The sequence below is a fragment of the Tenrec ecaudatus genome, chromosome 9, assembly GCF_050624435.1.
Source record: "Tenrec ecaudatus isolate mTenEca1 chromosome 9, mTenEca1.hap1, whole genome shotgun sequence".
Lineage (NCBI taxonomy): Eukaryota > Metazoa > Chordata > Mammalia > Afrosoricida > Tenrecidae > Tenrec > Tenrec ecaudatus.
In genome coordinates this window covers 96,795,094-96,820,782 of record NC_134538.1, presented here as the reverse complement: position 1 = coordinate 96,820,782, position 25,689 = coordinate 96,795,094, and the positions used below count along the sequence as shown (strand labels likewise).

Here is a 25,689-nt window from a genome sequence, read left to right as displayed (position 1 = left end):
ATGGAGTGATAAGTACGGAGAGTTTAGAAGTTCAAAGACTTCTCTTTTCAATACACTTAATTGTCTTCCACAGCAATATTCATTGATTTTATATGCCTCAAGTGAAAGGTAATTTCTGGCTGTAATTAGTAACGAGTTCTTAGTTTTCTAAGGAAGAAATGAAAGCTATAACTTTCTTCGTATGACACACGTAGTATAGTTCTTATAGCACACAAGTTTAAAGTGTACACTTCAAGTTTACTTTTAAATTACGAGCAATCATATTACAATAAGAAGTGCCCTGGTCAGGTAGTGGTCTAAACTCTGCACTGCTAACCACAAGGCTCCAAAGCTGTCTGCATTCATCAAGATTGAGTCTCAGAAAGTTACCAGGCAGCTCTACTCTGTTCTGTCGTGTCGCTGTGAGTCAGAATCAACTTGATGGCAGTGAGTTTGGTTTGTGGTGTATGTTACAATAATTAGTTTCATAAGTTTGGTCAAATACTTAAATAACCTTTGCTTTCTTCCCAAGAAATCGCTAGCTCATACTGTTCCAATCAGTAGCATCTTTCAAGATGAAAAAGAGATGTCAATTTAGAGATGTTTCTCTGTATAGTAAGTGAAAGGGTTTTCTGTTATGCATTTGGATTGTTATATACCTCTTGCCTGAGAGTTAATAGAACAAGAAGCAAGGATCTATTTCTTTAAAGTCATATGCATGTGCTTTGAATTAATTACACGTACTTCATGAGGGTGTTTTGATAATTAGGGACATGGGCTGCAAATCAGTTGGTCAATTATGCCTAAGTAATAGAATTACTTATCCTTAATCAAGAGAGAGAGAGCAGAGGGATAAAGAGAGTAAAGGTTTTGTACTTAGCTAACTTTTTCATTACTGAATTCAACTTAAAGAAATAATGAGAATAATGAACATTTAATTGAGAGATGCATTAAATTCTTAGCATCTAACCTATTTTAACTCATTAATTTCTAACAAAAATTGTATGAGTAAGCTGTTTTACTATTTTCATTTCACAGTTGAGAAAACTTAGTCACAGGATTTAAGTAACTTGTCCAAGAAAGGCCAAGTTAGACTTAAGTATGTCAATGCATAGGTTCTAAATAATGACTCTTCAGCAAAAAAAGAAAACAAAAGATAACAGCAATGGAGAAACCAACAGTAACAACAGTCACTGAAAGATAAAACAATTCCAAAGGAATCATTTCAGATAGTAGGTTTGCTTCATATGAGCATTCTGTTTAATTTTTCCTTTTTATGCAAGTACAGTGGTTGTTTTTTCTGGTCTACTGGGAGATAAAACAATGGGATTTGAAAGCATAGTTAGATAAAATAGAGTTTGCAAGTTAGTGTCATGGTTTATCTGACATCTGGAAACAAAGTGTTAATTCACAGAGAGGGCAATAATAAGTTTACTTACAGAGAAATTCAGAGTTGCTTCCTCAGGAAATGTGTTTAGAGAGACAACAGAGGAAGGAATTAGTGATAAATCAAAGGCTTATTGGCATGCTGTTTTATGTAACACAGTGTTGGGAAATAAATACACAAATAATCAGGCAGGGTCTTTAGCCAGGAGAAGTGGTGGGTGAGAGGGGATAGTGGGCAGCAGTACAGTGTGAATACCTTAATCCAGCACAAAGGAAAGCACTGTAGTCAGGAGAGGGGCGGCTGAGACGGTCACTGAACTAGGCGATGACAAGGGAGGTATTCCTGATTCCCTCGGTGGCTTTGGGCTTCTGCAGAAGGCATCGCTTAGCCAACAGAAGATTTTAAGCAGCAAAACGAAATGATCACATGGAGAATTCCTGGTGGAATACCTATCATGGCAGCGGGGAAAAATTGCCCCGGTGATACCAATCTCACCACCAAGCTGTCCGATTAGTGTAATTCTTTAAATTCGCCTCGCCTGCACCATGGTAGCCTTTCTCTAAGCCACACTATCATGTCCCTTTACAATAGATAAAAGGAGAAAACAGCCTAAATGTCCACTAATGGAAGCTTAAATACAATCGATGGAATATAACATGGGATTAAAGAATAACAAGGAATCCACAAAACACTTCACAGTGTAGGTGCAGAACACTGCTGATGAACTACTTCAATCATAAAAGACCAACTACTGTATCAGATTGCTATTATGAAAAGTCAAACAAAGGTCTTCAGACTAAAGTAAATATTTGGGTGGGTAGGAGATAAAAAGGGGGTAAATTACTAACTAGATGGCAGGTACAGATCAACTTGAGTGAATGGAAAAGCTTAAAAAATAAATAAAACTGTTTAAAAAAGGTGCAGAGAAGAAACACAGCATGTGGGAAACAGAGGAAGAGCTCTGTAGTAGATTAAATATGTCCATAAACTCTGGTGAGTGTCTCCCATCAAAATATGTTATCATATTCTAATATCCCTTCAACCTGGCTGGCCTTCCAACCTGTCTTGACCTATATCAAACCAGATTCATGCCATCATGTCATTCTGACTCGCAGTGACCTATGGGAGAGGGTAGAGCTGCTCCCATGATTTCTGAGACTGTAACTCTATATGAGAGTAGACAGCCTCATATTCCTCTCACAGGGCAACTGTCTGTGTCCAACTGCTGACTTTGGGGTTATCAGCCCAAGAGGTAACCCACACACCAATAGGGATCCTCAAGAGAGATCGAACCCAAATCTCATCGCCTTCTAGTCTCTTCTGACTCATCGTGACCCTACAGAACAAGGTAGAAATGCGCCTACTGGTTTCCAAGACTGTAACTCTTTACAGGAGTAGAAAGCCTCATCTTTCTCTGGCAGAGCAGCTGGTGGTTTTGAACTGCTGACTTTGTAGACAAGTGAGAAGATTACTACTGGAAGACTAAGACAGAGACTCAAGTTAGGTAGTGATGAAAAAACTCGCAAAACTGGAAACTTGGAAGACAGAAAATGCAGATATTTCCAGGCAAAATTAAGTGTATCTATTTTCCCCCCTCTGAATAAGATGGCATAGGAAGAGAAATGAACAAAGAAGGCATGATTCCATTTACAATGGGAATTTAGAGGATTGCAATATGCATTAAAATGGAGTATAAAACAGTTTTTATAACCATTTTTATGGTAAAACAGTACTAAATGACCTCTGGTAGAAATAAAATCAAATATTTGGCTAATCAACCCTTGCTATCACTGTGAACAGATTTACGTGAAGACTAGAATCCTCATAGACAAAATGACTCCAACAATGTCAAGGCATTGTTTCAGAAGAGCCACGCAAGTGACCAATGCACCAAGAGTTCTAAGAGTAGCTATGATTTTAACTTTTGAGGTACCGAGGGATTTCCAGTTGTTAGATGTCGTCGAGTCCATTCTGACTCCCGGAACCCTGTGCAAGCCAGACCGAAGCAGCACCTGGTCGACCCCCTCCTCCCAATTGTTCTCAGGTTGGCGCCCATGGTCAGAGCCACTGTTACCACTCCATCTTGTCAAAGGGTTTCCTCTCTTTCGTCGCTCTACTTTGCCAAGCCAGATGGACTTATCCAGGGACTGGTCTTTCCTAATAACACGTCTGTAGCTCATGAGATGAAGCCTTGGCATCCTTGCCTCGATAGGGCATTCTGGCTGTGCTTCTTCTAAGACAGGTGTGTTTGTTCTTTTGGCATCTAAGGCACTTCCAATATTCTTTTCCAGCACCACAATTCAAATGCATTGTTTGATGTCCAACATTCACATGCATACGAAGTGGTTGAAAGTACTGAGGGCTCAGTTACAGGCACCTCGGTCCTCAAAGTTACCTCCTTGCTTCCAACAATTTAAAGAGGCCAAGAAGACACTGGAGAAATCCCCAATCCTGGAAGAGCATTGCATTGATAAAACTGCTGCCAGCGTGGGGTTAAAGAAACGGACAACTCCAGACAGGAAAGGGGAAAAAGACCTCTATGGTCTCTGCTTTTTATTACCAGAAGCCGCACTGAGCACTGCTCAGCTAAAACGAGGCACTTCTTATGGAGAATGAACGGTATCTTAGTGACAAACCAAAGAGCCTGATAAAGCAGCAAAGCACAATGAGCAAGAACTAGAGAACCACTCCCAGAAAATGACAGCAATGAAGAAACGTTTCCCGACCTGATGGAGAGAGAACTTGTTGGAATTTAGAATGGACAGAACTGGCTGGTGAAGGAGCTGCGGTGGCGGGGTGGTTACTCATCGGGCTGCTATGTGCAAGGACAGCAGTTCAAAATCACCAGCCTCTTCTTGGGAGAAAGATGAGGCTTCCTACACCCGTAGAGAGTTACAGTCTTGAAAAGTCACGGGAGTAGTTCTGCCGTGGTTTACAAGGTTGCTATGAGTTGGGAGCAACTTGATGGCAGTGACTAGGGGCTGTAAATACTTTTTATTTTCCTTATTTTCCTCCCTCCCTCCCCACCACTTTCTTCCCTTCTATACTTCTTTGTTGTTCTTGTTGTTGAAGAGGAGAGTTTATTATAATTTTCTAGTCCCTGTTACATTATTGTGTGTTTTATATGTAGAAGAAATCAGTGGGAGATACATTTTATTCTGTATGTATAGGTCTGAATAAAAAAATAGCCATGCTCCAGTTGCTAGGGGTAAAAATCCTTATCCTCTGAACTGGGATGGGAGACAGTGATCTCTAAGCAGAATCCTATAATTGCATGAGATGTCTGTACAGGTGGCTGGGTCAGGGGAGAATTTTGCATCCGTGAAAAGTGTCAGCAAAAGGTTGTTGGTCTGACTCACCGTGACCCTAAGTACAAGAGAATGGAACGCTTCTTCGCCCTTCGCCATCCTCACACTTGTTGTTGTGTTTGAGCCCAGTCTTTGAAAGGCTCCCTATTCTTTGCCGCCCCTCTGCGATGCACAATGTCCTTTTCAAGAGCCTGTTCTCTCCGGAGAAAACGTCTACCGTATGTGAGATGAAGACGTCTTGCCAGCCTCGCTTCTAAGGAACAGAGAGCTGTGTTAAGTCCGGACACAGGTTTTTGCATTCGGAGTTGGAGTTGATTTCCCTACCATGAATTCTGGCCTATCCTTGTGTCTTTCATTGACTGATGCCAACACACGGTCATCCAGTGCAAAGGTAGCAGTGAGCCAGAGGTTTGGTTGGTTTGTCCTCGAGATGCAGCGCCCACAGGTGACCTATAAAGAGGCGGGTCTGCTCTACTGGAGCATGGAGACCACGTGAAGCAGCCCAGTGTGCTCCACAGGAAAGCCAACACTAAGTGTCCTTCACGTGAGGCAGGCCATCTGGACCCTCAAGCTCAGCGCTTCTCAACCTGTGGGTCGCAACCCCTTTGGGGGTGGAACGACCTTTTCACAGGGGTCGCCTAAGACCATTGGAAAGCACTATTTCCGATGGTCTTAGGAAACTAGGAAATGAGATACCGCTCCTCTATCGTCCCCAGGTGGGTCCGCCCACATGCAGATAGGCCCACATATGAGTACCCGGCGTGAAGACTGTTACCTATGCTACACCATGACTCCAGACAAAATTTCATCTATTTGTCATTAGAAAAAAATATTTCACAATATATAAGTACATGTTGTTTTGTGATTGATCACTATGCTTTCAAGATGTTCAATTTGTAACAATGAAAATACATCCTGCATATCAGAGATTTACATGACGATTCATAACAGTAGCAAAATTACAGTTATTAAGTAGCAACGAAAATAATGTTATAGTTGGGGGTCACCAAAACATGAGGAACTGTATTAAAGGGTTGCAGCATTAGGAAGGTTGAGAACCACTGCTCTAGCTGTAACCAATCCTCCACGAGTGAACCCAGGTGAAATCTGAATAGGGATACAGGGGCAGGAGAGAGCTTAATTGTTAAGTCACGTGGGGCTTGCTATTCAGCCATAGTTAAACCATAAATGGCCTGAGAGGTAGGAAGAAAATCAGAAAGCAGACTGATTGAACCCATGGGAAATTAGAATCTGGTGGAGAAGGTAGGAAGGTAAACAGAAAGAATCCAAGAAGAGAGTCCAGGTAAGGATGAGAGGATTCTGTTAGGCTTAATCATGAAATTGCCAAATGTGGCTGGTGTATGTTTTCTCTCTTCATAATGGTTTTTCCTGCCCTGCTTTGAAACAACTGTGCTGAATTATCTTAGGGCATCTCATCCCCTCTGACACAGGAAGAGGCCGTTTGGTTTTACATTTGCCAGGTGAAGTGTAACACACATTCCTAAAGATAATTCATATAATTACATCAGAAGGTGTTAAATTACTGTTACTTAAACTTCCAGCTGAGGCCTTTGCTACGTAGATCTTTCTTTTGATAACTTCAAAACTATAAAATTGTGGTAGTTATATAATTGTTTGTCAATTTGAGAGATTAAGAGTGAAGGGGTAGAACATAGCTTGTCAATCAGGTCATAGTCAATGAGGCCTCTGTGTGGGCACTGTCTTCCTCCTTAGAGGTGGGAGACACTCTGTGTCTTGTTTCACTCCCTGCAAGACATCCCTGTGGAGAAACGCATGGAGAGAGGCTGATGGAGGCACAGCTGAGCCACATGGAGACCCCTGTCAGCACAGAGAAGCTTACACTGCCACTGGATCCACAAGACCTTCTGCCCACTGGCTTGTGATCTTCCTGCATTCGGCATCATTGCATGTTTCGTGAGTCTGAAGAGCAATTTATAGATTGTTATAGAATGTATGGGCTACTATTGGACTGATGGATTTGATCTGCACTGGGCTGGGGTATTTTCTCAATATTCAATTTCTCTTATATATAAACCACTTTCTTATACACATATGAGTGAGTCTCCCTGGATTTGTTTGTCCAGTCTACAAGGACTAACACAAAAATATTTTATAAAATTGTATTCATTTCTAAATTATTCTTAGAAAAAAACCAACAATCATTGACTTCCTCCTGGTGGTATCCTTCAACATAAAATTTTATTTCAAAGTGATGACCTATGGATAACAAGTCTCACTCTTCCATATATATAGATATTGTGTAAGGAATGAGATATATCTGCTACATGTAATCATTAAAGGTGATATGATATCAACATCTTACAGTGACCATGGTAGTGCTGCCCCTGTGGGTTCCCTGAGGCTGTAAATCTTTACCAGAAAGTATAAATCTTTCCCAGGGAGCAGCTGATGGTTTTGAATTGATTCAAAGGCAGTGAATTTGGTGTTTTGATTTGTTTGGCTTTTTAAAAATATCAATTTTAGGTCCCTTAAGTCCCAAATAAACCAACACTGAAAAATAACCGCTCCCACCCCTCCAGCCTAAATTCTAAAACGATATAATAATTTTCCTTTTTACAATAAACTAAATAGAGTCTTAACCTAATTATTGGAAACAAACTCCTACCAACAGTGTTAGATGATACTAATTGTAAAGTAAGAGACCTCAGATTTAAGTATAATATCCCATCTAATTATATTCCAAACACATTAACTGACTCAACATTGCACAGAAAGGGAAAATCTTAGCTGATTTATTGCCCGAATTATGGAAAGACAATTCAATTACAGGAAATACTCTTGCAGTTACAAGATCAGCTTTTCCACGTAGTGGCTGTGTACTTGGTGTCAAGAAGTAGATTCCAGTTCCAGGGGGTGATCATGCATTTGAAAGTGTGCTCTTTCAGACATTTGAATTGATTGGAACTCAAAGGTTCTCACCAATGTTTTAGGAGTAAAATCTTTACTAAGTTTAGATTCCACTTTTAACTTTAATAAAATCTGGCATAACTTTTGGTCTCTCTCTCATCCAGGTACTCTGATGTTCTTTTCCATCACTGACAAATAGTTATGATAAACTATAGCACAATACATATTCTCACTGGTGGAAAAGAAGAAACAGATTTGTGAATGTTCCAGCAGACCAAAGGAATACTGCATGGTTTAAAAACAGGAAAGGTGTATGCCAGCACTGTACACTATCTGAGAAAATCATCAAATATACTGAATTATATGAAGAAGAATTCAGCATCAGGACTGGCAGAAGGTTTAACAACCAACTAAAAGCAAGGGCTTGTTTGCTAAAAGTGAGGAAGACTTGAGGCACTTGATGAAGAGCAAGGATTGCATCCCTCCATATGGATTACAACTCAATCTTCATAACTAGTTACAATAGGTAACATCATAATAAATGGAGAAAAGGTTGAATTTGTCCAGGACTTTGCCTTGCTGGGATTCACACGCAATGCTCACAGAAGCAGCAGTCAAGAAATCTAAAGACGTGTTGCATGTTGCATTAGATAAATCTGCTGAACAAGACCTCTCTAGAGTATTGAAAAGCAAGACTAACACTTTGAGGACTAAGGCACACCAGGACCAAGCTATGCCCTTTTCAGTTACATCAGATGAATGTGGGGAAAGTTGGATATGGAATAAAGAAGACCAGAAGAATCGATGCATCTGGACTGTGCTGGTGAAGGTCCCCACGGACCGCTAAAAGGACAAACGAATGTGTCTTGGAGGAAGAAAGGCCAGAGTGCTCCTTAGAGGCCACATTTTGTCAGGAGAGACCAGTTCCTGGAGAGGGACATCCTGCTTGGTAAAGTGGAAGAGCAGCCAGAGGAAGGTCCTCAAGGAGATGGAGTGACACGGTGGCTGCAACAACAGGCTCCGCCACAGGAACCGTTGTGGGGCTGGCCCAGGCCCGGGCAGTGCTTGGTTCTGTCCTGCACAGGGTCACTGTGGGTTGGAAAAGACTCGCCGGCACCTAACAACACCATTTAAGAATGTGCTGTTAAATATTACACTTTTGAAAAGAAAAAAAACCTATGCAAAATAAATCAATTAAAACACCTCAGGTGTCTTTGGATTTTCCATACTTCTAAAGTTCTGTTTCCCATTAAAATGAAAATTGGATGACTTAAATTCTCTTGGTGCATCCAGGAACCTCTTAAGTGGGAACAGACCCTCCCTCTATGTTTCCTAAGGATTTTCATTAAGTTAATATTTTTCTGATATATCTGATCTACCTTCATTGTCCAACATTAAAGTCATTTCTAGGGTGATCATATTGCTTACTGTTCAAACCAAGACACTTTTGAGAGCAAGAAGAGGATGTTAATCACCACCTACAAGAAACATATAATACTCTCCTAAAGAAATGATAATAACAAATAACAATGCATACTCTCTCAACCATGAAGTCGTTAATGGATTGAATTCTATGTGCCAACTTGGCTGGACAGTACTTTTCGGGTTTGGCAGTCCAATCATGGTATAATGCTGATGCTATGTACCAAGGCCCCATAATTTAATCCCGTCATAGCCCTGGACATTGTAAAAGGAGTTTCTCTGGGGCCGGGCGCCCAACATTTTTTTATTTCACGAGAGATGTGAGGAGAGGGATGTGAGCAGAGTCCAGAGGGAACATCTGTCACCAAGAAAGAACAGTGGGAAGGGAGTGCACTGAGCTTCAAGGGACACTTGAATCAAAGCACTCCCAGGTCATCAAAGAATGCTGGTCCCACAGGTGCTGAAAGGAGACAAGAGGAGAAAAGGCATCCCCTAGACCTGGCACTCTGGATTCAGACTTCTAATCTCCGGAATTTGTGATCTCCACATTTCTGCTTATTAAAGCCATTCATCTGTAGTTTTTCTGTTATAGCAGTATGAGATAACTAGGCAGAGAATCATCTTCTCTCAAAGGCATCTCCATTTGGCAGTGGCTCCTCATTTTGTTTCTTCTCGACTTTCACTTCTCCTACTGTGTTCTGACATTTTCTTTCACCATTTCTAATTTTTTTTCGATCTCTCTCATACGACCAGGGCATAACTTTAAAATTATTTTACACCTGATTTATTTTAAAGAACAACTCATTATTTCTCTCCCACTATTTTCCAGGTAATATCGAGGGTACCTTGTTTTTCTCAGCCAAAATGTCCCAACAAAACATTTTTCTAAACTGGAAAACACGGGCCCTTTCAGGTTTTCCGCTACAGTATCAAAATCATTACTATCAGCTTTAACCTTTGAAAATAAGCACAGAATTTATATGCTATCCCACTCTTCCTTAAATGGACCATTGCTGCTACCTGGCATGAAACTCCAAGGATCTCTTTTATTGGATTTATATATCCATCTATAGATCACCTTGTTAAAACTCTGTCTTCTGATGAGTTGTCTTTGGAAACTTGGGGGAGCTGGCCAATAGAGAAAGCTGGAAGTTTCTGAGAATCACCTATCTCCCTTTAGCCAGTCTCTGTGAACCAACGGCCCAGTGGTACAATTACTTGAGTATAAAGCCCTGTTCCCTGCTTCTGGAGCCACAACCTTTGAGAGGTGTAAATCACATGCCAAGGCATTTCCCCTGATTAGAGTGAGTCTGCAAATTTACCTGAAATCACGCTCTTCTTTGATATTTTTCTTTGTACAGAAAATAATGTATCTGAAGCTTCTATACTTAGACAGGACTACTTCCAAATCTAGCCCTTGGCTGACTACTTAAATGTACAGAGGGTTTACTGAATGATGAGATCTGTTCACTATGTTTAATCAGTTCCTACTAAGATAATGTGGTTTAGGTAAAAACGTGTTTTCTCCTGGGAGTCAGAACTTTTGTGCAAGGAAAATTGTGTCCATATGACTGTTCTCCAATAAAAAAAATCCTGGAACCCTAGGCTTCAATAGAGTTTCCTGGTGGATAACACTTCATATGCATAGTCACATTTCATTGGCAAAGACATTAAGTATGCTGGCTCGACTCCACTGGGAAACGGTTCTTGGCAGCTTGTGCCTCGCTTCCTTTGGACTTTTCCGTGTGTATTTTACTTATTTCGATATTAGTGTGTGCCTATGAGCAGTATTACACAGACCTGGGAGAAGGACTACATTCTGAGTCTTCTGAGTCCTTAAAACCACAAATGTCCAAGCCAAGGGATGGCCCTACAGAGCTTTGAGACATTGCCTCTTCTTCACTTGCTTCCTCGAGTCTCTGTACAAGCTCTTCCGGGAGTGAGTCTTTCAACCAATTGCATGCATCCTTATCTTTGCCTGGGCAGTGCTTCATCCCGCTGTGGAAAAGGCCTCTGTGGGTCAGAACCAGCTCAAGGGCATCCAACCACAAGTTTAACCTGCCCTATGCTTCCAGGACACCCCTGATTATCTGAGCTAGCCAAATCATCGAGCTCACCTGAGCTTTCACAAGAACTCTGATGGCCCAAAATGCAGGCACTTGGGTTCCGATCCACCCAGAAGCTCTGTGGTAGAAAGACATAATAATGTGTTCTCATAACGTTCACGCCTGAACACCCCTAGAGGGCAGGTCCCTGTCGCATGTAGTTGTCATGGGTTGAAGTCATCACTAAGGCACACAACCACATGAACCACATATAACCATGAGTGTTGTCTGTGAGATGGATTATCGAAACCAGCAAAAAACAGATGTCAGAACTGGCTAAACGAAGGGTAAAAGGTGCAGCCACACCTGATCTCTGCTTTGGGGCAATGGGCCTTTGGTTCATAAGGATATAGATTCTTCTTGTCTCCCTTGCCTCCAAGAAGAACAGATGTGGTCCCACACCTTTTATCCACCTTTATGAAATAAAAATATCAACAGGTAAAATACCTTATACATGACTGAATGACGTATTTCCGTCTCTCAATCCTTCCCCCAAGAATTCTTCGATTTGCGCCATACCAAATTGGCAGTTTGGGAATCCTTGAGAGCCTCCAATTACATTCCTTATAAACGTTGTTTGAGTTTGGTGAATGAAGAAGCATTTGAAGGGGTACGACTAGCGCTGTCAGACAGGTGGAGTAGTTTCCCCGTGACGTTCTGACAGGTGCCCTGGCGGAACTAGCCTGGTTGTGAGGGGAAAGAGGCCCCAGTGCAACTTCTCAGGTTGGCTTTTGTTTTTTCGCTCACCAATAAAGTTTTCCATTTTCTTAAACCTTATTCATAAGAAGCTACCAAGATTATCCTGTGTCCTTAGAGAAAATCTATCCATGCTACTCCTTTGGGAACCCCCAAAATATCTACCATAATTTTGCGAGCTGAACTTGCTGGGCAGTTTTACTGGGCCAGCAGCTCCCTTTGGAAATACAGTTTAATTGGTTTGTTTTTGTTTTTTTCCTTGAAGGCTCCCTAAATGAGGCAAAGACGGACGGACGTGCAGCTGGGAACACTGGTGTGCAACTAGCCCTGCACTGCTGGAATATACGGGATCAAACACGTTTGGTGTGTAATAAATGCACACTCGCTAGACGTGATCAGACACGTTTGGTGTGTAATAAATGCACGCTCGCTAGACGTGATCAGACACGTTTGGTGTGTAATGAATCCACGCTCGCTAGACGTGATCAGACACGTTTGGTGTGTAATGAATCCACGCTCGCTAGACGTGATCAGACACGGTTGGTGTGTAATGAATCCACGCTCGCCGACCTGGATCCCCAGCAGCTATACTTTGTCATGCACACTCTCTCTGTGTGTGTAAATCTAGCTCTCTCCTCAGTGTGTGTGTGTGTGTGTGTGTGTGTGTGTGTGTGTGTGTGTGTGTGTTCTTATATTTAGGTCCCTGGTGGTCAAGTTGGTTAAGCACTTAGTTGATAACCAGTAAATCAGTGGATTAAATTTATTAGCTGCTTCATGGGAAGAGAGCTGTGGCAATCTGTGTTTGTAAAGATAACAATCTTGGGAAACCAATGAGGAAATTTGCTCTGATTTTAGGCTCTCCATGAGCCTAAATTTATTAAATATGTGGGAAGAGATGCTAGAAAAGCTCTATATCAGCAGGTAAAGTGAGGTTGGGGTGACCGCGGAACAGAGCGTCAATTGCACACATATAAGTCCAGGCTGAAGTTGAAGAAAATTGAAACGAGTCCACAAAAGCCAAAATATGATTTTGAGTCTATCTCCACTGAATTTCAAGAACGTCTCAAGAACAGCAATGATGCTCTGAACGCAAATGACAGAGACCTGAGGATGAGCTATGGGAGGACATCAAAACCATCAATCATAAATCAAGAGGTCATTAAAAAGACAGGAAAGAGAAGATCAAAGTGAATGTCACAGGAGACTCAGAAACTTGCTCTTAATTGAAGAGTAGCGAAGGCAAATGGAAGAAATGATGAAGTAAAAGAGCTGAACAGAAAACGTCAAAGTGCAACTTGAGAAGACAAAGTACAATATTATAATGAACTATGTAAACATCCAAAGTTAGAAAACCAAGAAGGAAGAGCACACTCTCCACATCTGGAACTGAAACAACACAAGAAAATATTCAAGCCTTGAGTTGCATTATTGAAAGATTCTGTTGGCAAAATACTGGGTGATGTGTGAAGTATCAACATCTGGAAACAATGAACAGACTCCCTGTAGTAAACTGAACTAGTCAACCATTGAAAAAAGTAGCAAATGAGCAAGAAGCTGTGGTACTGAAAGAAGCAGCTCAAGCTACATTGAAAGAATTAGGAAAAACAGGCTGTAGGAATTGATGGAATACCGATAGAATATCTCAGCCAGCTCATGAAGCCTTGGAATCACTCACATTTTTGTGCCACAAAATTTGGAAGAAAGCTACTTGGGCAACTGACTGAAGAGAACCTTATTTGCACCCATTTCAAAGAAAGGTGACCCAATAGAATGCAGAGAGTATAAACTGATATCATTGGTATCAACTGCAAGTAAAGTGATCAGCCAAGAATGGTTGCAGCAGTACATGACAGGGAGATGCCAGCCATTCAGGCTGGATTCAGAAAAGGGTGAGGAATACAAGGGGTATTGTTGCTGACATCAGACAATCTTGGCTAAAATCAGAGAGGACCAGGAAAATGTTTGCTGTGCTTCATTGACTACGCAAAAGCAATCAGCTGTGTGGATCATAATAAACGACGGCTAGTCTTCAATAGCCTGAGAACTCTCAAACACATAATGGTGTTCCTGTGGAGCCTGCACGTGGATCAAGAGGCAGTTGTGCAAACAGAACAAGGGAATGCTTCATGGGTTAAAATCAGGAAAGGTGTGTGCCCGAATGAGATCCCCTCGCCATATGCTGAGCAATTCATCAGAGAAGGTGGATTAAAAGAAGTATGTGGCATCAGGACTGGAGGAAGGCTGATTATCAACCTGCAGTATGCAGAGGACACAACCTTGCTTGCGGAAACCGAGGAAGATTTTTTTTTTTAACCGAGGAAGATTTAAGACACTTGCCGATGAAGATCAAGGCCTGCAGCCTTCAAGACGGACCACAACTCAAGAAAAGGAGACCAGTACTCATGGATCCAGTCCCGCTTTGAAAGAACAGAGTTAGCATTTCACTGAGTAAATTAGAAGAAGACTGGCAGGTAGTGAATACACACATACACATGTTTGTATAATGTAATTTCTGTGTGAATTAAATGTGTGTATGTTGCTTCTTTCCACTTACTATAAGGAATCTTCAAAATCTTTTTGAAAAAAGTTTGGGAACCTGTGATCTGTAATGTTTTCAATGGCTGATTCTTTGTAATTCAATCACCAGGCCATTTTCCCAGGGTCCTCTAGGCCAGTGGTTCTCAACTTTGCTAATGTCGCGACCCTTTAATACGGTTCTTCATGCTGTGGTGACCCCAAACCACTGAAAATATGTGTTTTCCAATGGTCTAGGCAACCCCTGTGAAAGAGTCATTCGACCTCCACAGGGGTCACAACCCACAGCCTGAGAACCATTGCTCTGGGCAGACTGGGCCTCTAGCCTTTTGGTCAGCATCCAAGCACCTTAGCTGTCTGCACCGCCCAAAGGCTTCACTGAAAATACTAGTTGTTGATTTTACATAGGTCAATCATATATGAAGGTGTGTGCCAAATATGTGAGACATGCTTATACCTGTTCAGTTACCTTTGAGTAACATGAAAAATTAAATAGACACAGTAGTGCAGGTGTTTTGAAACTGTTAAGGTTTTCAGTATTATCATTAGAAAGTAAAGTAACAAAACTTACTTAAAATTCATGCAGAGATGTAGCAAAGTTTTAATATCCACCCATGGCAATGGAATATGGATGTCATCATTTATTTATTTTTCTGCAGAGGGGAACACCAACCAAACAACAACACTCTGCCATCGGTTGATTCTGACTTGTAGCAATGCTGCAGGACCGAGCAGCGCTGCCCGGTGCGTCTCAAAGGCTGTAAATCTTTACTGGAATCCAGAGTGCCACCCTTTCCCCAAAGTGCAGCTGGTGGCTTCCAACTGCTGACCCAGCCTTCAGAAGGTCAATGAGTAACCCGATATGCCACCAAGGCTCCATCCCGAGGAAAGGGTGAATGAACACAATATTTGGCGTGTAAGTCCCTCTTCCTTATGGGCCCTGTAAGACAATAGATCTCCCCTGGGCCCTAACGCCTACTGACTTTGCTTTATTCTGTGTCTAACTAACCAATCTGGAACAAAATGTTCTGGACTTAGCAAGTTTGCATTAAAAAACATCAGGTGAAATTATCCAAAATGCAAACAGGACAGAGTCTCAGCGTCTCACAGTTGTAACATCCTCCTGCCCTGTGCAAGTTACTCCCTGCAAAGCTTTAGATGAGCCCTGCCTTTGTGCTCAGGGAGCTGGCCATACCTATCGAAGACCTTTAAACGTGAGCGCTGTCTTTTCCTATTACACGACAAATGTGTCTCTCTTTCTGGGGCGTCTGATTGTCATCAGAGCTCTTTTCTGTCGTGCACTCCCGCAAACCCACCCCTATGTCCGTCCCACGAGCTAGCCACTCTCACAACCCTTTCCCGAGCCAGCTCCTCTTAAGAAAGCAGGAGGGCTGCACAACAGCACCAGCCAATTTCACTGATCTCTCAACTCGCGGACAAAAATATTTCAGGCACAAATAGAGATTGTAAATGTCTTGAGGTCATTAACGGAGTTATGAAATTTGTGAGGGTGGGAAGAGAAATATCTCTTTAGTATTTGCTAGATTTACCAGCTCTATTTCCTCATTTCCCTAGCTGAGCTTTTTACTTAATTGTAAATTTAAAATCTATAGTTTCAGCCCAGGCCTCGAGGTAAAGTCTGTCCAGGTAATCAAGTTTAATTCCCTGGACCCTGTTTAATTACAAAACAACATTTTACCCAGCTGCTAAGCACTCACCAGGCGATCCCACTGGAAAGTGCTTACACGTGTCCTGCTTTGGCTCTAATTCTCTCAGCACCATCACGGTTCGGGTTAGCACACATTTGGGCCTGTTGAGTTGTCTTAATACAGAATTTTTCAGGGTCTATACATAATCCCCTGTACTTGAACCACTAAAAGTATTTGAGCTGCATACAGCTCACTAATATCAGGAGGCAAAATTGAATTAGGAAAGATAGATCCCGGCAAGACAAGAAAAAAAATGTGGTCGTCTGTTCCCATGAACGTTTCTAGCCTTGAAAACCCAGGAAAGCCTTCTCCCCAGTCCTGTTCAGTCCCTGTAAGTGGGAATCAGTTGTGAACCTCATTAAGGACAACAATAACCAAGCTGAGTGTCTACTGTGTTCATCTTTTAGTTCATTTCCAGTGTTCAGCGGACAAGAAGCCGGTTTATGCTTTTTTGGGTGAGTTTACCGCTTTGTCCCTTAAGGTGACTGCACATCGTACTTTTCAGTACACGCTCACTGCTCAGCTTGCTCTCACAAGACAATTCCCGAGGTGACTGTTTGTATCATCGAACAGTATGAATGAAGAGTTACCAAGGACGATAAAACAAACATGGACCTAATGGTTACCACACTCATTCAGAAAGAAAAGAGAGGGCCACTGAGTGTGAATTAGGATGTGGCAGGGAGTAGAAAGAAACACAATGGGCTTCTCTGGCTTGGTTGGCTCCAGGGGCCAACCCCCAGGTAGAATGTTCTTTGTCTCCTGCTCCTTTCATAGAACTGGGAAGAGCTAGAAAGATGTGTCACAGCTAATGCAATCAACACAGGGGGAGAACAGATGCCTCATGAAAGGTTCAGAGCAATTATCCCATCATCACCTACCAGCCTCAAGTGCGAGTCCAGATTTTACCCCAAACTGTCCTGCATGGCTACACTGGGTTTGAGACAAAAGATGACGCTGTATGTTTCCATGTCAAAGGCTAACATCTCAGTGATAGCACCCTCTGTCAGTTCCCCACAACAGAGTAGCTCTGTCTACTGAACAGTGAGGGAGTCACAGGAGGGAACAATACTGCTTGCTGGAAGAAAATAGGATGGGAAGAATTATGATGGCTGACAGATGTTCCAGTGCCCCTCAGGGGTTACCAGAATGCTTCTGCATACGCTGTAAATGGCGCAACCTGTCAACCACGAGACCCTGGGGTCTGGTGTTCGTGCGGCTGTGACGTGCAGCCACACCGCTTGCCAGGAAGAAGGAGCTGTGTTTTTAAACTATGTCTGGGGAACCTGGTGGCTCTTCAGTGTGACTCAAGAATATTTGAGGGAAGCAGAATTCTCCCTAAAATAGTAGCTTGATTTCTGGGAAATTTTTAAAACTCCTATGTCAGGGCTACCGTCAAGACACAAAGCTTTAAAAGGCAAGTCAGCTGTAAAGGTCCAATGTAAAATCCTGCAGTTCAGATTAAAAATTCTACAAAAAACTATCCTACAAGCAGACCAAGGATCTTCCTAGATGACAGGCCCCAGACTCAGACTGTGCTACATTTCATGTCATGTTAGCCTTGATCTTCAATTATAACATTGAGGCCCAGTATACGTGTTGGGCGCCGGACTTGTAAAGTCATGTCCACTTCCTTTGTAATCCTTCTTTATGTCATACGTTATAGGACCCATTTTACATGTTCAATTAAAACATGATATTTTACAGGATAAAGCACAAATATCACCTGGGAAATGCCACACTTGTGTTATAATTTAAAGTTTGGCATTCTTACCCTGGTGATGATTTGTTATTTCATAGTGTGAAGAGAGAAGGCTCTCAAGGAGGTGGACTGACACGGCGGCTGCAGCAATGGGCTCATCCATGACAGCAGGGCCGACGGTGGCGCAGGACCTAGACGAACCTCATTCGGTGTCCACAGGGTCACTGGGGAACGAACTCCATGGCACCTTCCAACACCAACATCTTTATCATTAATGGTGGAACCGAAAGTTTCCCCTTAAGAAATGAGGCAAGCATGCCTGATTTTGTCACTTCTTCCATATTATACAGCCAGTTCTACCCAGAGAAAATTTGTTAGAGAAAAAGAAAATAAGAAAGATTTCCACATCTACCTGAAGAGGACTTGATCTTATATAAAGAGAAACCTAAGAATTCACAAATACATACACACACACAATTGTTGGAACCAATAAATAAGGTCAGCAAAGTTTCAGAATAAAATCAACATTCAAAAATCACTTGTATTGGCAACATATGTACAAATGTGCTTGACAAAGTGGATGGATGGATTGTGATAAGAGTTGTACGAGCCCCCAATAAAATGATTTTAAAAAAATCAGTTGTGGCCGTGGCCGACCTGCGCACCCGCTCCCCGCGCCCGCCGGTCCTTCCAGCGGTCCGGCCCGGAGCCTTCTGTTCAGGCCCCTGGCCTCTTTCCTGTCGCCCAAATTTGCTTGTTCCTTTGGCAAGTCACCATACTTTCAATATTGATTATTCAAAATGTTATTGTCTCCCTTATGCCTTGTGCTAATTTCACATAATATGAGGTAATTGAAAATATAATGGCTTGCTTCAGTTGAGGCCGAATCTTCTAAGGGACACTTTGATCATTAACTCTTTAAAGAGACGCTGTGCAGCAGATATTCTGTTGTAATCCACCTTTAGGTTTCTTGACCGCTGTTTACATGAGAGATTATTGTGAATCGTAGTGAAATATAATTCTTCCCAACTCAAACTTTTCTCTGTGTATCATCATGCTGTCTATTGATCCAGCTGTAAGGACAGTTTTTTACGCTGAGTTGAAATTCATAATGAAACTGCCATCTGTGATCTTCATCAGCACGTGGCTCATGGCCTCCTTGCTTCCAGCAAGTAAGGGAACGTAAGCTGCACATCTCCGGCGGCGAATAAGCCTTCTTCCATCTTCCCACCCTAATGCCGCATTCTTTGTCCTGGATTCCAGCTTCTCAGATTATTTTCTCTGCATAAAAATTGAATAAGTATGTTGACAGTATGGAACTCTGACACCTTTTCTGATTTTAGACCATGCTTTTATTCCTTTATTCTGCTTTGATGGATACCTCTTGGTCTGTGTACACGTTCCTTATGTCCGTGAAGTGCTCTGGAATTCCGGTTCTTCCCAACGTTATCTATCGAGCTAGTTTCATTATCTGTGCACTCAATGCCCGCACACACTCAATACAATACAAGCAAACTTGCTTCTGGGATTCTCTGTTCTCAGGCAAGACAGAACAACGGTATCCCTCCCTCCATGTCTTCTACTGAACCCAGTTTAAATTTCTGGCAGTTCTTTGTTGCTGTACTATTACAACCATTTAAAAATTATCTTCACCAAAATCACACTTGCAGGTGGTTTTGTGATATTTTTCAATAATTTCTGATTTCTCTTAGGTAGCCTTGTATTAGGATGGGCATAAATATGGCCTTTTCCCAACAGCTTCATCACATAGCTCTCTCCACACAAGTTAGTGCTTTCTCAGCTTGCTGAAATGTTTCCATCGGTGTTCTGTCAATTTCTGGAGACGTGCTTTTCGCTGGAATTGTCAGGGCAGCTTGGATTTCTTCCTTCAATACAACTGGTTCTTGATTTATATTACCTTTTGAAATGGTTGAGCATCAATCTTTCTTTTTTTTCTAAAGTGACCTGTGTATTCTTTCCATCCTTTTTGATATTTATTGAATCCCTCAGTGTTTTGCACATGGAACCCTTTAACACACAGGTAGGATTGTATTTTCCCTCCATTCCTATCAGTCTGACATATGCTGGGCATGCTCTTTCTTGCGGCTTTCTAACTCCATGTCTGCACATTCCGTTCATCATTTCCTCTGACTTCAGAGCTCGCCTTTGAAATGTCAGGCCTTGCGCTTTCACCTGATCCTTTCTTCCATTCACTCCAGTTCCACTATGTTCAAGAGCAAGCTGCAGAGTCTCGTCTGAAAGCCGCGGTGCTCTGTCAGTTTTCTGAACTGTGGTGGTCAGAGTGCTGCTGCAGTGGGCTTTGCTAGGCCACTGAGTATTTTAACCAACAGCAGGGTCACTCATGGAGAACCATTTCCAAGTTATGAACACACTGGGGAGTAGCCACTGGAAACCTTGTGAATATAAATGGGTAAACCATAATATTGCTGGGAGCGCGGAGTGGAGATCCAAAGCCCATCTGTAGACAATTGGACATCCCCTTACAGAAGGGTCACAGGAAGAGATGAGCCAGTCAGGGTGCAGTAAGCACTGATGAAACACACAACTTTCCTCTAGTTCTTTAGTGCTTTCTCCCCGAAGCTATTATGTCCCCAATTCTACCTTACAAATCCAGTTAGACCAGAGCATGTACATGGGTACAGATAAGAGCTGGAAACACAGGGAATACAGGACAGATAAATCCCTCAGGACCAATAAAGAGAGTAGGGATACCAGGAGGGGAAGTGGAAGGTGGGAGGAGAAAGGGGGAACCAATCATGATGATATATATATAACCCCCTCCCTAGGGTACAGACAACAGAAAAGTGGGTGAAGGGAGACATAGGTCAGGTAAAGACATGAAAAAATAATAATAATTTGTAAACTATCAAGGGTTTGTGAAGGAGGGAGGATGGGAGAGGGAGGGGGAAACTGAGGAGCTAATACCAAGGGTTCAAGTAGAAAGAAAATGTTTTGAAAATGATGATGGCAACAAATGTGCTTAATACAATGGATATATGTATGTATTGTGATAAGAAATGTATGAGCCTCCAATAAAATGATTTTTAAAAAAGAAAATGATTTGTACAACATATGTACAAAAGTGCTTGATTCAATGGATGGATGGATGGGTTGTGATAAGAGCTTTATGAGCCCTAATAAAATGATTTTTTTTAAAAAGAAAGAAAACCCCCAAAACACAATATTGCTAAAATTAAATATTCCCCAACTTGATCCTCAGTGAGAAATGCAAAAAAAAAACAAACAAAAAAAACCCCACAAGAGTCACTAAACTCACTGTCATTGAGTCAAGGCAATAACTATCAAATCCCAATTTCTTTGTATGAAACAGAAAAATTTATTCTAAAATTGGTGGAAAATTACAAGGTACTATGAGTTGCCAAAGTAACCTTGAAAAGGAAGAAAGTTGGAGGACTCACATTTCCCAATTCAAAATTTGCCGCAAGGCTATAGTCATCATAATAATATATTGATATAAATATACAAATATCTAGACTGATTGAGAGTCATGATATAAACCCGCACATCAATGGTAAATTGATTTGGAAAGGAGGTGAATACTTTCAACGATAAAGGAACAGAATGTGTTATTTTTGCAAGATTATGCTAGGGTGATTGGATTTTTCACAGGGAAAGAGTGAATGAAGTTGGATCCTCATCTCATATTTTGTACAAAAATTAACTCAAAATGCATCAAAGACCTACATGCAGTAACTTAAAAGAATGGAAATTCCAGAACAGTTTACGAGGATGTGGACCTGTACACTGAGCAAGAGGGATTCATTGAAACAGAATAAAGGAAACAAATTAACAAAAATAAAAGGAAATAAAACTCAGAAGAAAATGACAAGGAAAAATAATCACATGACTTTGGATTAGGCAATAATTATTTAAATATGATACCAAAATAAAGAAATACATGAATTTATTTTTTCAAAATTAAACTTGTTGTGTTTTCAAGGATGCTATAAACAAAGTAAAAGACATCCCATAAGAATGGGAGAAAATATTTGCAAATCATATATTTGATAAGGGTCTAATATTTTTGATTACATAAAGAACTCTTACAACTCAACAACAAAATAAATAACTCAATTTACAAAGAAGCAAAAGATTTGAATGGATATTTCTCCAAAGAAAAGTCATAAACTATCCACAAGCATATGAAAAGCTATCCAGCACAATTCCAAACCACGAAGTCACTGCCATCAAGTCGATGCTGACTCAAAGCTATCCTATAGGACAGGGTGGAACATCCCCTGTGAGTTTTGAGACTAACTCTTCACAGGAGGACAAAGTCTCCTCTCTCGCCCTCGGAGTGACTGGTGGTTTCTGACTGCCGCCTTCCCTTCACCGCCCAGTGTGTAGCTACCATGCCGCCGGGCAGTTCAGCGGAGTCAGTCTTTCACAATGCTATGAGCCATCAAGTCTGCGACACAGGAACTCTGTGTGTGTACGACAGAATGAAACACTGCCTGTCCTGGGTCCTCCTCATATGTTATGTGTGGGCACAATGCTGCAGCTGCGTGTCTGTCCTTTCTCACAGCCGCGAGGATGGCCATGTTAAAAACAAAAAACGAGGTATAATATGACCAGTGTTGACAAGATGTATAGCAGAAACTGAAATCTTCACACATTGCTAAAACGGCGCAAGTGCTATGGAAAACATTTCCTGGTTCCCCAATAAATGAATCACACCGCGATCACGATCAGATAGCCCAGCAATTGCAATTGTAGGCCCAGGGCTCTAAGACGTGAAAGCTGCTGCTCAAACAGACAAACAGACACGGCGTAAACACCCACGGCAGCCGAGCACAACAGTCAACGAATGGAAAACCAGTAGCAGCAGCAACGACCGGAACAACAAAGGTCCACTAACGGATGGATGAACCGATACAATGTAATACATGCGATAGAATACTGGGTAGTTATAAAAAGGAATAAAGTACTGTACCTATTATAATGTGGGTTAAACTTGAAACCATTAGGATAAGCCACATACGGTATGACTGTATTTATAAGAAATATGCAGGCTCGGGCAACCCATGGAGATGAAAAGCAGATTGGAAGTTTTCGGGAACCGAGGGGAGGGGCGTGACTGACTGGGTAGCGTCTGGTGCTTAGGGGTCCTGTTTAAAGTGACGGATGGATTCTGAAATCCGGAAGTGATGAGCGCCACACAATGCGGGGAATGTGATTGATACACCGACCTGCAAACTTCAAGGCGGTGACAACAGCAAATGATATGTTATGTGCACTTCACAGTACTTAAAGTGTATATTTAAATAGTCCATTTATAATTTTAATATTGATTGCAAGTTAACATGACCACAGTATTGGGCTAAACACAACATATGTTTTGAAGAACGGTAAGAAAGGAGGGAAGAAGAGATTGAAGTAGGTACTTCTATGTTTCCAAGAGGAACAAGGTATGATAAAGACGACACAGATTCCACCTGAAGGTCAGAAACAGACCTCTAGGGTTAAGCAGACATTCATGAAAACACGAGAGATACATCTGTCTCACCATCACTGTTGATGCACACGACCTCTTGAACTTGAGTGCCTGGACCACACTCCTTTCCATTATCCGGTTCACAGTCTCCAAGCCTCACTGCTTTCCACTCATAGCACGATGGCTCTTCGCAGGGAATGGCCTCCAGTAGGTGAGGGCAGTTCCCAGGGCCCCCAGGGCCGCCGCTGGGCTCATTAGTGACGTGGCGCTTTCTCAGTTTGAAACCTCAGTTATCAGAAAGAAAAGTAAAACATACAGACATTGTTACCATCAGGGGTTAGATATTGCAGAAAGCAGAACTGAACCACTGATTGAAAGCTTAATGAATGAATAAGTCAGATATCTTTGAATCACCCATGTATCCTAAAATTCTGACTTAATATGAACTCTCACTAATTATTTATTAAATCAATATAATAGTGAATTATCTAAAAGACAAAAAAAAAAAGAGAGTGTTTGATTTTAGCTTTTTCCAGTAAAGATAAAGCAACAAATGCCATCTGTCCTGTCTTCCTTTCATGGCCTGGGGCTGGGGAGAGGTAAAGCGCACCTAGAGATGTATTTTAGCTTTTTTGGAAAATCTAGAAGGGTAAAACTGTCAAGGAAGCAATTAAATCTTTTACTCAGGAATATTCATGAGCAGACAGAAATCCTAGGTTGATATCTTCAATTCAGAAAAGGATATGGAAAATTTATATGATCCTAGAAAAAATATGCCTGTGATTTTTAAAAATCTGGACGTTGAAGTCGTAATGTAAACCACTTGGCCATGTGATGTGACGTACTCAGAGTCTTTCCTTATGCTGTTATGACCTGTGGGTTGTTCTTCTTGAAAAATTAATAAAGTCTGTTTATAGCCACATGAACATTTGAGAATCATTAGGAAATAACACTTTAAACAAAATAAGAAAACATTTTCAATTTCTAATCATGGAAAATGATAAAAATTAGCTCATTAAGCAGAGCACATAGTAAACAATTTCATTTATTCTACTCCTTTTAGGCATAAAATTCGCATTATAAACGTAATAGGGTGTTTTTTTTGTTTTTCTTTTTCCTTTAAAGTAATGGAATGTCTTTATTAGATACTTGCTATGGGCCAGGAAGAATATAATGTTTTAAATTTATTATTTCATTTAGTATTTAGGCAAATCTAGGCAGCAAATACTAGTACATACTATGTGAATAAGGGCAAAGATTTAAGTAAGTTAATTAACTTACCTTAATAGGAAGAGATGGTGTAGGTTTTCCAATTCAGGTCAGCCTGACATGGCAGCTTATCTTTTGTTTCCCCAGCTCATCTTGACCACTGCACTATGGTCTTTGAGTATCTCCATCTGTTGTCTACATTAGCAATCATCTGGCCCATGTCCTTCGGTTTTAATATTGTAACACTATCACCCGAAGAGGCTACTCAATCTTATTCATTTTAACAAACACTATCTTTTAGCCATTATGGAAAATGTCATAAATTAACAATCAGGAAACACAGAGGACCATCTCAATGCAATCAATGGTTTGATAGAGATGATTGGAGCTTTCAGAGCACCTGTCAGTGTTACATACCTTTTTTCCCTTGTTGGTCATTACAGTTTTCATAAGTACAAGGGCCCCAAGCTGACCACGGCGAAACCTCACATTCGATTGGACACGGAATGTGGCACAGCTGGGTAGTATTGGGGACTGGGCCAGTGCATAATTTCACGTCTACTGGTTTCGAAGCTGTTGGGAGAAAAAAAATACAGATTCCTTAAGAAACTAGGCAGAAAGAAATCATCTGGATAAAAATGAATGTATTATTTTTGGTGGCAGTATACACAACCAAATATAAACCCATTTAAAATGGCTACCTAGACAGTCCCATTATCATTGGTTATATTCTTCACATTGTCTCTCCATTCTATTGCTACCTATATTGTTTCATCACCTTTGATTTTGGCCCTAATTAAAGTCCTCATCTGTGCTTTGGCTTAACTCTTGTCAGGTTGCCTTCATGTGGAGCCATTCTTTATGAATTAGGTTAAACTGCGGTCTAGTTGAATGAGCGCTGGATGGGAGACTTTCTATTCAAGATTTAAATGTTCTTTTCAAGAATTAGATTTTGTGGTTCACTCACGCTCAATGGCTCCAGTAGGTTTGGTTCTCATAGGAGTCTGAAGTTCTGCTGCATGGTTTTCCTCTTTTTATCCACCAATTGTGGTACTAATCAAAACACTCAGTTACGGTAGCTGGGTGTCATCAATTTCTTCTGGTCTCAAGATAATAGAGACAGTAGTTCATGCCGGCATTTCAACATGCAGGCCATTTGCTACCCTAACTCCTCGGTCTCCTCCTCCTTAGCTTTTTCAGGTGAATAGAGCCCACTTGTATTTTGGGTGGCAACTTGCAAGCTTTGAAAACAACAAATGCTATTGATGGAAG

General features: G+C 41.3%; 1 protein-coding gene across 1 annotated transcript in view; it reads right to left on the bottom strand.

The window, feature by feature from the left end:
• THSD7A (thrombospondin type 1 domain containing 7A) overlaps window positions 1-25,689 on the bottom strand; it is a 301,694-nt gene that overhangs the window by 139,610 nt on the left and 136,395 nt on the right. Inside the window, exons 5-6 of the mRNA XM_075557342.1 lie at window positions 24,835-24,990; window positions 23,281-23,493 (exon numbers count right to left, since the gene is read on the bottom strand). Coding sequence (XP_075413457.1) covers window positions 23,281-23,493; window positions 24,835-24,990 — 369 coding nt within the window. The remainder of the gene's footprint in view (window positions 1-23,280; window positions 23,494-24,834; window positions 24,991-25,689) is intronic.